This window comes from Acartia tonsa, chromosome 4, assembly GCF_053477335.1.
Source record: "Acartia tonsa isolate MP-2025a chromosome 4, ASM5347733v1, whole genome shotgun sequence".
Lineage (NCBI taxonomy): Eukaryota > Metazoa > Arthropoda > Copepoda > Calanoida > Acartiidae > Acartia > Acartia tonsa.
In genome coordinates this window covers 32,730,121-32,745,548 of record NC_137263.1, presented here as the reverse complement: position 1 = coordinate 32,745,548, position 15,428 = coordinate 32,730,121, and the positions used below count along the sequence as shown (strand labels likewise).

Sequence of the window (15,428 nt, the reverse complement as noted above, 5' to 3'; positions counted from 1 at the left end):
TATTTTGGAAACAAATGACATTTATAAACATGAGGAGCGCAGCAATAACAAGATAACTCTTTGTATAAAAATAAAAAGAAAGTTTAATTCGGCATAGACGTACGGATAGACTTACCCCTAGAGTAGTTGCGCGAATAAAATTAAAATTGGGATGTCTAAAGTACTAAAACTGCATATCAACAAAAAATTACAAAGCACAATCTGATTAATATTGAATAAATTTAGTTTAAGTTGTATGGAAGGTGTCTAAATTCAATTTGTAGTTAAACAGTATTGCACAATAATTTTATTATGATGGTGACTTCGACAGTAGTTTCTATGTCTTCCTTTGGATTTATATAACATCTCTTATAAAGTTAAAGATATGATAGCACTTAAGATAGCTTTTAATCTTTCCACCTGTCGAAATAACAGTACCTTTAGTATATGTATGTATGAAAATATTGAATATACTTGTTTTGTTTCTTTATCATAATTACAGCAGAATAATGATATATTTGATCTTAAAAGAAAGGCATATGCTTAATAAAAAGAAAAGGACAAAGGCAAAGTTCTCAAGAAAAGCCCAGCTAGAAAAAGCATTTTGGGGCAAGGTATTCTTTGTCATATTTAATGGTTAAGTTGCAAAGCTTCTTAAGTTTAATGTTACTTTTTATATGAAACTTACCCCATACCAAGTTTGATATCAAATAACCTAATAATTAAACAAGGATGATAACATCCATTTAAGCCAGACTAAAAAATAAAAAAGCCGTACAGAACATCATTAACAATGATTGAACAGCTGAACATTATTGCCAATCATAATAGGAATCACCATTCTAATAATCAAGATAATAGAATAATCATTATTCAAAATTAGGTAAAAGTTGGAGTCAAAATATCTAAATTAAATCAATATCTTTTATGATAATTTGAAATAAAGCCATTATTTTTTTTGCAAAAGTTTTAAAAAGAATTTTTGTAGGTAATCAATCATTGTTATTGTTTAAATGCTAACCCCTAAAGGGGCTATAATTAAAACTCATATTTAGGGGAGATTTTTTTCTTCTTCTAAATAATTCCAAACATGTTAAAATATGATAGATGTATATTTGCAAGTGCGATGCAGTTACTGTTAGCTACTATAGGTAGTTTCAAATTTGCTAAAATTTTACAATTCAAGCAGAGAGAAATAGGGGTGTTCTTTCTTTTATGCCCATTTTTTTCCTATAAAATAGCATCTCAAATTTTAATATAGTCAACAAGAGAAGTTATACTCATAAGTATCGCATCAGTAACATGTTTTTTTTTTATTAAATGGAAATTCCCAAGCTGAGGTTAGCTGCATTAATAAGTAATTATTTTCAAACATTCAAACATTAAAGCATAAAATTATTTAATGAAATTAGAAAAGCATGATAATTTATTAAATAAAGACAATTTTTATTTAAAGGTAAACTTATTAAAAAGACATTTTTTAAAACAATTCAACCAATTTTTTTTACAAAATTGAAATGTATTGACACCGAGAAAAATATTATTACTTGGGTGGCCTTTCTTATACCATCCCCCTTTTCATCATTCCCAATTATGCCGATGCTTTGGGGGGAGGGGGTATGATAGGGGTGTGGAGGAGAAGAAAGGAAGTGCAAAGGGAATGGATGAATTTAGAAGAAGTGGTATTATTATATGCGCCACCCATAGTATGAGTGTGTGTGTGTGTATGTGTGTGTGTGTGTGTGCATGTTTGTGTGTTTGTGTGTGTGTGTGTGTGGTGTATAGTCACATTAAACTCCGTCAACTTATAACTCAGTTAGTCTAAAACCACTAGAGTGACTACACACTGAATTTTTCCATAAAAAATGTTACTTAGTGACTTGAACAGAACATAAAACAGTGTCGTCTTTAAAAAAAGACTATAAGTTTGAACCAGAAATGTTAAAAAGTTTATAAAAAAAAATGAGAGAAATAAGTTTAATATTGCTAGTTACCCGACTGCTGGTAACTGAAATAGTTCCAATATTAGGGGAGAAGCAATTTTCTCTGCCCGAAGGTAATTTTCCCACCATTCAATAAAAAGTAAATAATAAGGAACAAGGATAAACATATTCATAAAAGCTTACATATGTATAAAAATGACGTTTAAATGACTTTGCCTTATTTTTATTTTTTAAGGGAGGGTTGTTAAACTTTTGAAAATAAATTGATTGTTATTTAAGATGTTTTATTAAAAATGCCTTGTTTAGTGATTAACTGACAATTGTATCAAAAATCTATTTTTTTTACTTCCTGTGCCCTTCTCTTAGAAACTAGGTGTGAAACAAATAGTTTGTAATAAAGTATAATAAAAAAATCTTAAGATCTATTTACCTATTATTCTGGCTTATTTATTTTATTTACAAAAATATATAAAGTAATTGAATTGATTTATACAGAAGCTTTGCTTCAAAAAATAATAAGGCACATCCTGAAATTTGTGTCCAGTAAGTTTTCTATTTCGGTTGGGAGGGTGAAAACAACACACTTCCCTTAAAAACATATTTAATCTAATTTTACTATCCCCCCTCTATCTTTTAAAATGGATCAGTTTAAGAAAAGTTAATGCGTAAATAATATTTGAATCAGTAAAAATTATTAATCATTTAAAGCTAGTTAATTAAAACAGAAAAAAAGCAGAAAACCACTAATTTCCAATTTTATTGGCTCGAAGCATTTTTAAAATTTAAAGATACTTACATATAACCAATAAAAATAGTCATTATTTAAATATGTAAAACAAATTGAGTTCTCTATTTTAGACAATCTTAAGATAGGTCCTGGGATGTTTTTTTGTAAAGAGATGTGTTTTGAAATTTAAGTCTTGGAATTGTTTTAGCCACAACCTTACCTTGATTCTAGGAGGACTGCCGCTGGTATTGTAATAAATAAGAACATTTATATCTATCACATGGTTTAAGGACATTTTCGCGTATTTAGAAATGTTTGTCAACTTTATTTTGATTGTGTTTTAAGAAAAGATACTTATGGTCACACTCCTGACTTAATTCAATTTTACTATACACATGTATGTAATTAAATTTAGCTAGAAAAAATCAAAGGACATTCTTCGCGTTAGTTCATCCCCCAACTTTTTTTTAATAAATTGAAATTTTATTTTTCTATGGCTAACCCCTGTGGGGTGCCCTAACCCTGTTTGGCTCCCCAGTCCCCCATATAACCTAACCTAATCGGATGTAAAGAAATTAACAAACAAAAACTTAACCCCTTCCTCCCTTATTTTCAACTGATTTCAAAACAATAAGGAAAGGGAGGATTCTCTGCTCAACTAGGCACGTTTATTAATAAATATGACTAACACAAATAAAAATTTAGTTATATATGGGAACAGCATTACAAGCAGTAATTTTCTATGTGGGCCAAGTAGTCTGCTTTTTATTTTTACTGAGCTTAATATTAGTCAATGACAGGTTTAAGTCTATTTTGCGAGTTTAGACAACACTTTTCGACCTTTCAAACTCAAATTGCCAGAAGAAAAAATTCATGTGGAACCTCTTTTTAGTAGCGAAGCTACTCTATAATTCACTTTGTCCGTCCGTCAGTCAGTCCGTCAGCCCGTCAGTCAGTCCGTAACGCTATGGGGGAAATGGGATTTACTCAGCTCCTATAAAAGATAGAATGCTGAAATTTTTTGACAACATTCCCATCATTGAGGAGCACAATTGACCTTAAAACATCATTGGCGTTCGGACCGATTTTTAGCAGGTTTTAGGCTATTTTTATATTTTTCACATTTTTCTCCATATCTTCAGTGTTTATGGTCCAATTTTCAAAATTTTTTCAGTTACAGATATTAAAATTAAATTTCCCGTCGCTTAAAGGATCAACCATGAAGGCCAGACTGCCTTTTAAGCAGGTTTTAGGCTATTTTTATATTTTTCACATTTTTCTCCATATCTTCAGTGTTTATGGTCCGATTTTCAAAATTTTTTCAGTTATAGATATCAAAATTAAATTTCCCGTCTTGTAAAGAAAACAATCATGACGGCCAGACTGCCTTTTTAGCTGGTTTTAGGCTGTTTTTTATATATTTAACATTTTTCTCCATATCTTCAGTGTTTATAGTCCGATTTTCAAAATTTTTCAGTTATAGATATCAAAATTAAATTTCCCGTCTTTTAAACAAAGTAACCATGACGGCCAGGCTGCCTTTTTGGCAGGTTTTAGGCTATTTTTATATATTTAACACTTTTTTCCATATCTTCAGTGTATATGGTCCGATTTTCCAAATTTTTTAAGTTAAGGATTTAAAAATTAAATTTTTTGTCGTTTTAATAAAACAACCATGACGGCCAGACTGCCTTTTATCAGGTTTTTGGCTATTTTTATATGTTTTACATATTTCCCCATATCTTTGTTTATTTTGATGCAATTTTCAAACTTTTATGGGATATCAGTATCAAAATAATTTTTCCCATTGTTATGAGCATCTTTAATATAATTTACTTTGACCATCGTCATCATGCAAAATAATACAAGGTTTCATGTTTATTTTATCCAATAAATCTATTCTTGATTTTAGTAAAAACCTTTTAAATCTACCTGTACGTATTCCCATCGACGATTTTTTATGCTTCGCTACTTATGGATGTTGTCATCCTTGTTTAAGAATAATACGGACATTAATTTATATAAGTTTAAGTCGCTTAGTTTCCTTTGCAAGCTTTCCTTTAATTCTTACATGTCTCATAATCAAGAGAAATCATATTTTTTTGTAGTTGGTGTCTGAAGAATAAATAGTAGACAAGCTATAATTTCATAATTATCCTAACTGAGTTTTAGGCTTTTTTATCTGTAATTTTAATGACATTTGGTCGTTTCTCTTGAAGAGGGTGGGTATTAAATTTGACGTAATTGTTGTGTTTTCTTTTGTAAATAACTTTTTATGGAGTTACAAGAAATCAAAGCTACTTTTTTGTACTTATTATTTGGTTTATAATGTTAATTTTTGCTACAAGAAATTTAACCACACCACACTAATCAACTTCTTTTTTAAATTTAAGTTTCTTAACTACTCTTAAATCTAAGGATAAGAAGATGGGGCGGTAAAATAATTTTTATAATTTTGATACACAAAAACACCACTTCTGTTGATTAAATGATTGTTTTTGATACCGTTACTTCCTAGTTCAACCTTTTATCAATAAGAGTTATAAGCTTACCATTAGCAGAACTAGGTCATTTTGGGAGAGGGTTCTTCCAGCCTTCTTAAAAATCTCACTAAATAGTGCCTTTGGAGGCCTCTGTTAATTGATAAAGATGTAAAGTAGCAGTGCTTCTATAGTCATAAATATAAATGAAAAAAAACCTAAGAAAATCTTACTTCCCGTTGCTTTATATTTTGTTTTAAATTATGTGTAGTTTCATTCAGACAATGATTTCGAAAATTCGAATCAACAAATAAAATTAGAATATAGTTATATGATTGTTATATAGACTCGTTTGCTAGAATAGTTTCGCTTTTAGAATACAAATTTAAAGACTATAACCATATTAATATTTGTAATATTTATGTGTGAGGTCTAAATTTGTAAATTTTCTTTAATGTTGGTCTTCATTACTTTTTAAGTATTAACATAGTTAGGTAAACAAACTTGGATTTGTTTATGTAGAGCAAATATTTTTTTTATTTCACGAAAACGCTTAATGATGACGACACTTTATCTTCGTAAAAAAACGGAATATTATGAAATTGATTCACAATTACATTGTATTTTTGTCAGCTAAGTGGCTTTTCTTGGTTATGGCTGACGCTCTATTTGATGTCAATTTGTCTAAAGTATTAACTGTATTATTTGCAACAAATTTCCAAAAATATCAGTTTCTTGGCCTAACTGTTATAAAGCGTGTAGAAGTTGGGTGGCGTAAATATTACCATGCTTATACAATGGATCCTCAGCTCCACATTTTTTTCTAGGGATCTGCAGCCGTTATTGTTCAAAGTAATCTGCCAGATAGTCCAAAAATTGTGCAGATACACTGCAGCTGCGGCTACTGCCGTCGGCTGTATCTTTAGGAACCCAGTAATAGTGTCGGACTGATTATGACGTAAAAAAAATTAGCCAATGAGAGGCCATTATTGACCAATGGTAAAATTTATAGTGGCCTCTCATTGGCTAATTATTTTTTTTACGTCATAATCAGTCCGACACTTTTACTGAGTTCATCTTTAGCCGAAAAATATACTGCTAAAGGATTGACTAGATAATTGTTAAAAGCTTAGATTCTGTAATAGTAAAATATATTTTTAGATTTTTAGCAATCTGCTAAAAAAATAATAATCCTTAAAACATTTAAAAACTTTTTTTTAACTTTTATTGGAAATAAAGCAAATATTAAAAAAAACATAACATAATCAAAATGATTAAATAAACACGAGATATATTTTAAAAGAGCATAAAGAGTATTGTTTTATAAATCATAATGTTTAAACGGAAATATGGAAAATACTAGTAAGAAAATGCTTTTTTTAGATCAAAAAATAACAAACATAAAAACTCTCTTTAAAAAGTAGATATACTATTATAGTGTTTATAAAAGTTAGTAATTTCTCAAATTTAGAGTCTTCCTCCTTTCCATAATACATTATACCATGTACTTACTCTTACTATAGCGCAGCTGTGCATTACAAAATAGCAACTAAAAAGATATAGAGTAGCTGTGACAATGAATCTAATAGTGGATGCATCAGGGATTAAAAGGGATAAGTCAATAAACAAAATATTGATATACATACCCAATGGAGATAAACATAATTCTGTAAATCAACTATTAGCTAAAATTTTTAACACTCCTTTTTTAGAATCGACAAATCAAAATATGTACCCAAAGTTTTTAACCAAATAACAAGATAACGTGGTTATAAAGCTTTGGGTACAAGTGTAATTTACAGCCATGTGTCCCCTGCCACCCTGGGTTATATTCAGCAATTTTGGCTCACACAACCATTTTCATGTCGGCAAGAATTATAAGTACTCTGAAAAAATTGCATTAAAAGATTATAATCTTGAAATTATTTAGCACACAGAGCTAGTGCTCCTTGTCTAGGGGCCTTTACCCAGGGAGAGAGGGGCAATTGGACTGTAGATTATACTGATATATCTACAGTTTCATCATTTATTGATTTAAAACTTTTGGGTACTGGCATTAAATCTTGACTAGTTGGTTGAAAACATGATAAATTTACAGTAGAGGTTATTTTGTTTATTGTGACTGGGAACTTATCGTCTATTGTCTTATCCCTTAAAATCTCTGGTCTTTACCTATCTATTTTTATTCTATTCTGGTGTACATCCAAAGTCAAGAATAAGAAGCGAAGCAATAATTATTAACTAATAAAAATCCAATAGGACAAAGTACAGTAAATCAAATATAATATATAATGCCGAGGTTTTATGCCCTTATGTCCAATTGTTCAGAGAAGCAATTGGGGCACGGGCAAATCCACTAGTAAAAAAACCAATAACATTTAAAAAAAAAAACTAATGTTCATTATTCAGTTAAATCTATTGATTTTATAAGATTTATGGTGTGTATTGGAATCAAAATAATTTTTTCTTTGAAAATTTTTTTTTCTGATTTACATGATAACCCTTTTCTTCTACTTCTTATCCAATTCGTGCATATTACATATTAAATATATCTTCCAGCCTACAGTACCCATGCATTTTGTCAGGTTGTACCACAGAAACTAGAACACATATGAGAGAAAAAATAGTAATAAGTAAAATATAATCATTCTCTTTTGAATTACTTGAGAAAATAATTTCAAACTATTGATGAAAAAAAAATTTAATTAATTCTATAATTCTGTACCTTAACATGGCAAAATCAGTGGAACCCGTAATGTTTATAAATATTCTCTCATCTTTCGTTAAATTTTTAGTGATATAATTATTGATGTTAGAAAAACGTTATCAAACCAGGTACAGTTTTGAATAGGGCTAGTAAGCCGCGCATAAACTGCTGATTTAAACGTTTAAAGTTTTAAAAATTTTACTTTAATTTAGGAGTGGCATCTTATTATGAGTTGATTGGCGCCTACCTGAACTTATGATTATTCGCAAAAAGCTGCAAATTGATAATGAGAATTGACTAAATACGATAGATGCGGTTATCGAGCCCTAGGGGGCAGTATTTAAAAGAATGTAAATTTTAAACACCTTTTATCTTTCTGCGCATCCTATTTTACAACACTTTAATTCCTACTATTTAAGCGACTTTTTTGAACCAGCAGATTTTTAGCATTTTATTACACTAGCAGTTAGTAGTTGGTTATATGGTGTAAAAATACATAAACAAGGATTGTTATTTACAAATTAAAGTAGGCTTTGAAAAAGCTAGGTTTGATTTTCTTTCAAAAATGAGGAATGTGGTATTGTAACTAATTCAAGATTACCCTTTAAATTGGTTATATTGATAGTTACTTTTTATTTCTATTATTTACTTTATAATAAACTAGCGTCTGCGACCCTGGCATCTAGGGACTCTATATTCGAAGGAATATGGAAGGGCAGAAAATAGCTTAAAACAATACCCAGGCTTATTTTTAAAAATAAAATAGCCTGAAACCATCTCAGGGCCTATAAGAAGCTCTCCTCTAAAGAAGAACCATATCGGTTCAGTGGTGAGCGAGATCCTTTGCTACAAACAAAAAAAGCTTAGTACTTTATATTATAGGATAATTTTTGTCTCAATTAGGATTAGAGAAAATTTGCAGAAAATTAATAAGAAATGTTTTTTTTTCTCAAATGACAAAATTTCTGGTTCGTTTTAATCTATAATAATGCTTTGTGTTTAATTATTATAATGTTAGGACTGGTTTATAGAACAGAATCGCTGCTAAAATTTGCTGTATGAGTAGTTTATCTAGTGTCATTTACACACCATTTATGCGCATTACTTAAACTTTTCTATAATTATTATTTCAGTGTCTAAACTTTTATCAATTATAAGGATAGAAATTTGTTTTAACAAGGGCAATTTGATCCTAAATAGGAAATACATTGCAAGACTCACTTTCCAAAGAATAATACTTTAAATTTAGATAAAGAACTAACTTTGATGTTTTTTTTTATTTAAAAATAAATTTAGATGGAAAATCAAATATTTAAAGGCAATTTAGGTTTTACAATAAATAATTGCATTATATAAAGATATATGATTTAATTAAAAATGGACGATGTAATATCGTTATAGAGACGTTATGCTACTTACACGAAAGAAAATTATAAAACAGTATTTACAAATACTATAAAGTTAGAGGCTATTTTAAAGTGGTTTTAGGCTGTTGTCGAAAGAAATCATTAAAAAAAAACTCATGGCTTGCTCTTGTTTATTAAGATACTTAAAAATAACTAGGAAGGGTATTCGGATTAGATGGTCGCTTGCAAGTTTATCATTATGTGCCATATCCTTACCTAAAATTGTTGTAGACCTACTAGGCCTTCAATTAGGAATTCTAACTTCCTTTATTAAAGTTTAATAACAGTTAGATTGGTGAATGATACCAACTATACCGAGATCGTACGCAAGTTTTTAAATACAAGGAAAAATAATTACTAAAGTACTGCTTCGTAAAATTTGGATTTAGAAATCTCTTTTTGTACATTCTAGCAAATTAACAAAATATTTGAAAAACTAGCGAAAAATCCACATATACTGTACAGAATTGGACCTTGAATTTGTCTGGCATCGTTAGAGTTATATCTCAGTTGTAATAAGTAATTTTGTTTCTATTGAAATTTTAAAATTTCTCTTCTTGATTATATCTTTTGTTTCTACATATTAGATAATATCCAACCAAATTATAGAAATAATAAGTATAATTAAATAGGCCAAACATTATTTAGATTATTAGTAGTACAGCTACTCTATACTATTTGGTTGTCCGTATGTAAATCCGTCAAGTAGGTTATGGTCTAAACTTCAAGATCTTGTAAATTTTATAGAGCTTTAGACCCAATTATATCTTCAAATAGAGATTTTTACCTGGTTTTATAGGGCAGTTGCTTTCAAAGTTTCGGTGCTTTCCCTCAAAGTGACATAACTATGTGGGGTACCCAGTACCCAATATTACCTAACCTAAAATAAAAAAAGAAACAAACGAATATTTATACCCCAACTTATTTTCAATTAATTTTAAAATCAAGGGATTTAGGTTATAGCTCTACTAGGGATTTTGAGGGAAAACCTCCAATTTTTTTTAATACTATATTTCAATAACAGTTTAATGTTCATTTGTTATTGTTAGTTGTTGGGGATAAATGTACAATTAATTTGGATTACAAGATCTTATTGTTTTTAACAAGGATTATGAACTCATTTTTGGTCGAAGGCCTTTGGTTCAATAATTTCCATCAATTTTCTTGCCCGATGGTCTACTTAATTGTAAGTTATATCTTGGTGGTTTCAATGAAAGATATGTTAATATAGAACAGTAAAAAATTACCTACTAATTTAGAAAGAAAATGACAAAACAGTCAAAAAAATTCTTTTTCCAAAAGACAACATAAATCAACTAGAATCTAAAGCTAATTTTTGAGTTAAGTCTAATTTCATAAAACCAAAAAATAGAGGTTTTAAAAATGCCATGAAAGTGATTAAACATTTTTGCTGTTTTTGTAGGACACTTACTATAAGAAGGATGAGAAATCTTCGGATAAGATCTGTCTGATAGTAATAGTGAATGATTAATGTGAAGGCAGCTACCTAATTTTGCTTATATTAAGTAAAGAAATTTAAAACAATATTATAAAATAAAAAGTTAGTGATGTTTGGGGGGGGGGGGGTGTGCAATGCATAGATTGATTTTTTAGGGATACCCTTCCCAAAAATTGTAGCTACAGTTAACTGGGAGCTCTATATTTGAGGGGACATGGAAGGGCAGAAAAATAGAGTAAAAACCATACCAATACTTATTTATAAAGATAAAATAGACTAAAACCATCTCAGTATCAATAAGAAGCTTCACTGTGAAGGAAAATCAATCGATATAGCAATGTGCGAAATCCTTTGATACAGACAAAAAAGCTTACTATGTATGATAATGATATTGAAAAGGGGGGAGCCTAGGATAATATTTATCTATCTCTATATCCCTGACAAATAATATTGAAAAGGGTGGAGCCTAGTATAATATTTACCTTTCTCTGTATCCTGACAAATAATATTGAAAAGGGTGGAGCCTAGGATAATATTTACCAATAAATGAGACAAATAGGATGAACTATATCATTATTTATCATTATCTAACCAATTCTTCTTGATACAGCTGGATAATTCAGTGGATTCCCGTTTTCTTATGCGGCCATTTTATATTAAAGATCTTTGGATGCACAAAATTACACATTCTGTAAATTAATATTAGGGGTTGAAACGTTTTAACACTCAACTTAATGAACCAATTCAATTAAAAGCCCTTAAAGTAGTTAAGCCAGCGTATAAGATAACGTTATTATAAAACTTTAGGGTAATTAACTTTTTTCATGACAAAACATGTTTAAAAAGACGTACGGATATTCTGGTATAATTATAACGATTTCTTAATTGTACCCAACTCTTACAGGAATCATCATGTAAATCGTAAGGACGATTTAGATATGCCTAAAATAAATGATATAATCTTTCCGTTGGGTACGACTACGCATGTATGAATGGACCTTAAATATGGAAAAGCTCTTTGAAAAAGTGGAATATTCCCATAACAGCATATAAATCTTTTCAAACACACATGACTATGATAAATGCTCAAATTTTAAACACACAATCGCGCGCTCGCGCACACACACAGACGCTCACAATTATATGAAGAGAGCAACACCTATATAATTTCATTGCATAATAAGTTATTTTCTATTACTGAATGAAACCTCATAACAATTATGGGAAGCCAATGTCTCTGGGACTTATAAATTGCACCTGGATAGGAAATTGTACATATGAATTAAAGACTTAGACTTGCCTTCTAAAATGGGGAGTGCAACCCTTCCCCTCAAAAAAATATATTCCTTATCAAATCCAACACATAACCAAATTTTATAGTAAGTTTTCATTAAAAGAATAGACAGTGTCTCAAAAATATTATTTTACTATAGGTTAGGCTTTGTGAGTAAATGAGTTCCGCAGGGTTAGTCTGAAAGAGTTTATGCACAACAAACCGCTGCAAGTGTCTTTATATTTCAACCTACTTTCTAATAATCATTGATATTTTAGATTTTCGTATATTCAAAGTTTGACCTCTTACATCAAATTTTGATTTTGATGTTCAATTTAATTAACTAAAACATTTGCATAATTTAGTGTATTTATGTTAATTCATGCATAATTTATTTTTTAGGTAAGTTAGGATTTTGATTAAATAATTTGATTTTAATCATTTTAGATGATTTTTTGCTATTGTTATCAAGAAATATGAAAATTTCCAAGGAATTTGTCTTTTGAATCACAAATTTTCATTACAAATAAAATACAAGATTTATTCTAAAAGGTCTGTTTTTTGATGACTTATTGAAAGCATAGAAGTTTTTCCTGTAGATGAATTATCCTTTCAGTTGATAAAAAAGATTTATTTACTAAGTATATTTGCGATTACTTTTATTTAATGAAATCTTCCAATTTTTAACATGTACAAAACGGCCTGCTTAATTGCTTCAAGATCCATGTCAGATCTAAATAGGAAATAAATGTCTATAAACGAGCTCAAGTTTTCCAAGGAATATATGATTAAAACTCATAGTGCTCCAATAATCCATAATAAACTCTCATTGCCCAGAACGATAAGACCCATTATTTTACTTTATTAAAAATAAATTCATTTTTTTCATTTCATGTTGCTATTTACCTTATATTGATGTATTTAATTTCTAATCATAAAAAAGAAAATTTAAATTTATAATATGATAAATTTAAGAAAACTATGTTTTAAAAGAATTCGATTGTGGCGACATTTTGTGTGTTCAAATATTAAACTAAAATTGTAATCATCATCATTAACCCTTTGGTGATGGTAATGTAAAGAAAAAAATATAATTTAAAAAAATCTTTTAAAAATCATTTAAATTATTAAATATTTACTTTCTTTTAGATAGCAATGCCGGGTGAGGAAAATAGATTTATTGAGAAATAGATATGCATATAGAAAACTAGCCAATAGGGAGATAATTATATCGAGCCAACTCTAGTAACTGTATATTGATATAAACATTCAACACATGGAAAAGATGACAAATTAAAATCAATTTAATTTATATCTGTTATAGCATAGTATGGCAAATGATGAAAAAACTCCCTTCGTAAATATTGTAAGGCAAAATCAATGTTAGCTCCCTCTTAGATCTTCAAAAATAAATATTGTAAGATAATTTTAAGTATTAATGTGAAACATAATTAATTGTAATTAAATTAATTTTTAAAGCATATGAAAAATTAGTTCAGATCATATACTCCTAAATGATTGTGTTTGCCCTAAATGACTTGTTATGGAATATTACTATGCATATTTAGTGCCTATAAAGACATAAATACATTTGATTAGCACTAATCCAAGCACAGTTGGAAATAACATTATAGATTACATTACATGTGTATCAATAATAAAGATGAATTCATTTATAATATATTTAAATATATTATATATTTCTTATATTTTGGTTATATTCTTCTATGCTGGCCTAAGAGTAAACCAAAGAACCGCCACCTCTCAGTTTGTTTCAATTCGAAAATATGTTTCTATCCTCTGCGTGGCTCTCCTAATTCAGAAAATATGTTTCTATCCTCTGCGTGGCTCTCCTAATTCAGAAAATACGTTTCTATCCTCTGCGTGGCTCTCCTAATTCAGAAAATATGTTTCTATCCTCTGCGTGGCTCTCCTAATTCAGAAAATATGATTCTATCCTCTGCGTGGCTCTCCTAATTCAGAAAATATGTTTCTATCCTCTGCGTGGCTCTCCTAATTCAGAAAATATGTTTCTATCCTCTGCGTGGCTCTCCTAATTCAGAAAATATGATTCTATCCTCTGCGTGGCTCTCCTAATTCAGAAAATATGTTTCTATCCTCTGCGTGGCTCTCCTAATTCAGAAAATATGATTCTATCCTCTGCGTGGCTCTCCTAATTCAGAAAATATGTTTCTATCCTCTGCGTGGCTCTCCTAATTCAGAAAATATGATTCTATCCTCTGCGTGGCTCTCCTAATTCAGAAAATATGTTTCTATCCTCTGCGTGGCTCTCCTAATTCAGAAAATATGTTTCTATCCTCTGCGTGGCTCTCCTAATTCAGAAAATATGATTCTATCCTCTGCGTGGCTCTCCTATCTTTATCTAACCTATCATAATCTATAACAACAGTATAAGTTTTTCTTATTTGAATAAATTTAAAATAAAATTAAATACTTATCAGTTCTGATCTTATTGTTTATTTTTTTTCTAGAAGTTAGGGGAGGGTTCATGAATGGCAGTAAATAGACTAAAACCATTCCAGTGTTCATATTGAAAAACGATTATCTTTAATCCATCCCGGCATATATTTGAAGCTTTCTTGAAAATCTTAAGACTAACAGAACCTCACTACTTTATACAAGGTTGAAAAGAAATTGGTTACTAGTAATGTTTGACTATTGTTTATCTCTAAATAGCTCCTAATCCAATCGTGTATAGATAACTCTTATATTTCAATATTAATCCGCCCAAGGCAAATTAATTTGGATTGATTCTTCGCGCAACGCCACGTATTTCTATTCTACTTCACAAATAAAGGGAACTGAACATAAAAAAAATCATTCAGTTTCATACTGATCCATAACACGAATGGGTTTTTCATTTTAAATAAGCTTCATATAGGCCTATGAATACTAAATAGTTGTAGGTTAAGTAACATCCAAGCAGACAACCAACCCTTTGATCGCACGACCTTCGTTTGAAAGTCCTAACTGGTGCACGGTAAAAAGTTGAGCCTGTTTATGGACCAGGACATTGCCCCTACTATTATGCACTTATTGCCCTCTCCACTAGATGCTAAGGGAGCAGTCGCTAGTACGATAAATAGAAATAAAATGTTTGAAAATGAGAAAACCTAAAAAATGACATAATAATGTGTAACAAATGATTTTATTCACTTGTAAATTTTTCTTTTCCCTTTATTTCTGGTTCAATATTGGATGATTCTGTTTTCATACAAAGAACTATCAAATATTGTTTGGTAGCTTTTAAGCCAATAATTAATATAAAATATTAATAATGATCGATTAATTAAGTACACAAGTTTTAAATGTAATAGTTATTTCTCGCATCGTATTATAAACAGCTTTCCGCGGATATAGAATGTACAATTATAAGATTAAAACCAGTTTTTTTAGCCCCGAGGTGCCGAAGGCACTAAAAAAACTGGTTTTA

General features: G+C 29.6%; 1 protein-coding gene across 1 annotated transcript in view; it reads left to right on the top strand.

Moving 5' to 3' along the window:
• Positions 1-1,792: 1,792 nt before the first annotated feature.
• LOC145316843 (uncharacterized) overlaps positions 1,793-15,428 on the top strand; it is a 32,256-nt gene continuing 18,620 nt past the window's right edge. The window contains exon 1 of the mRNA XM_080157604.1: positions 1,793-2,035. Within this exon, the coding sequence (XP_080013730.1) occupies positions 1,942-2,035 (94 nt within the window). The 5' untranslated portion in view covers positions 1,793-1,941. The remainder of the gene's footprint in view (positions 2,036-15,428) is intronic.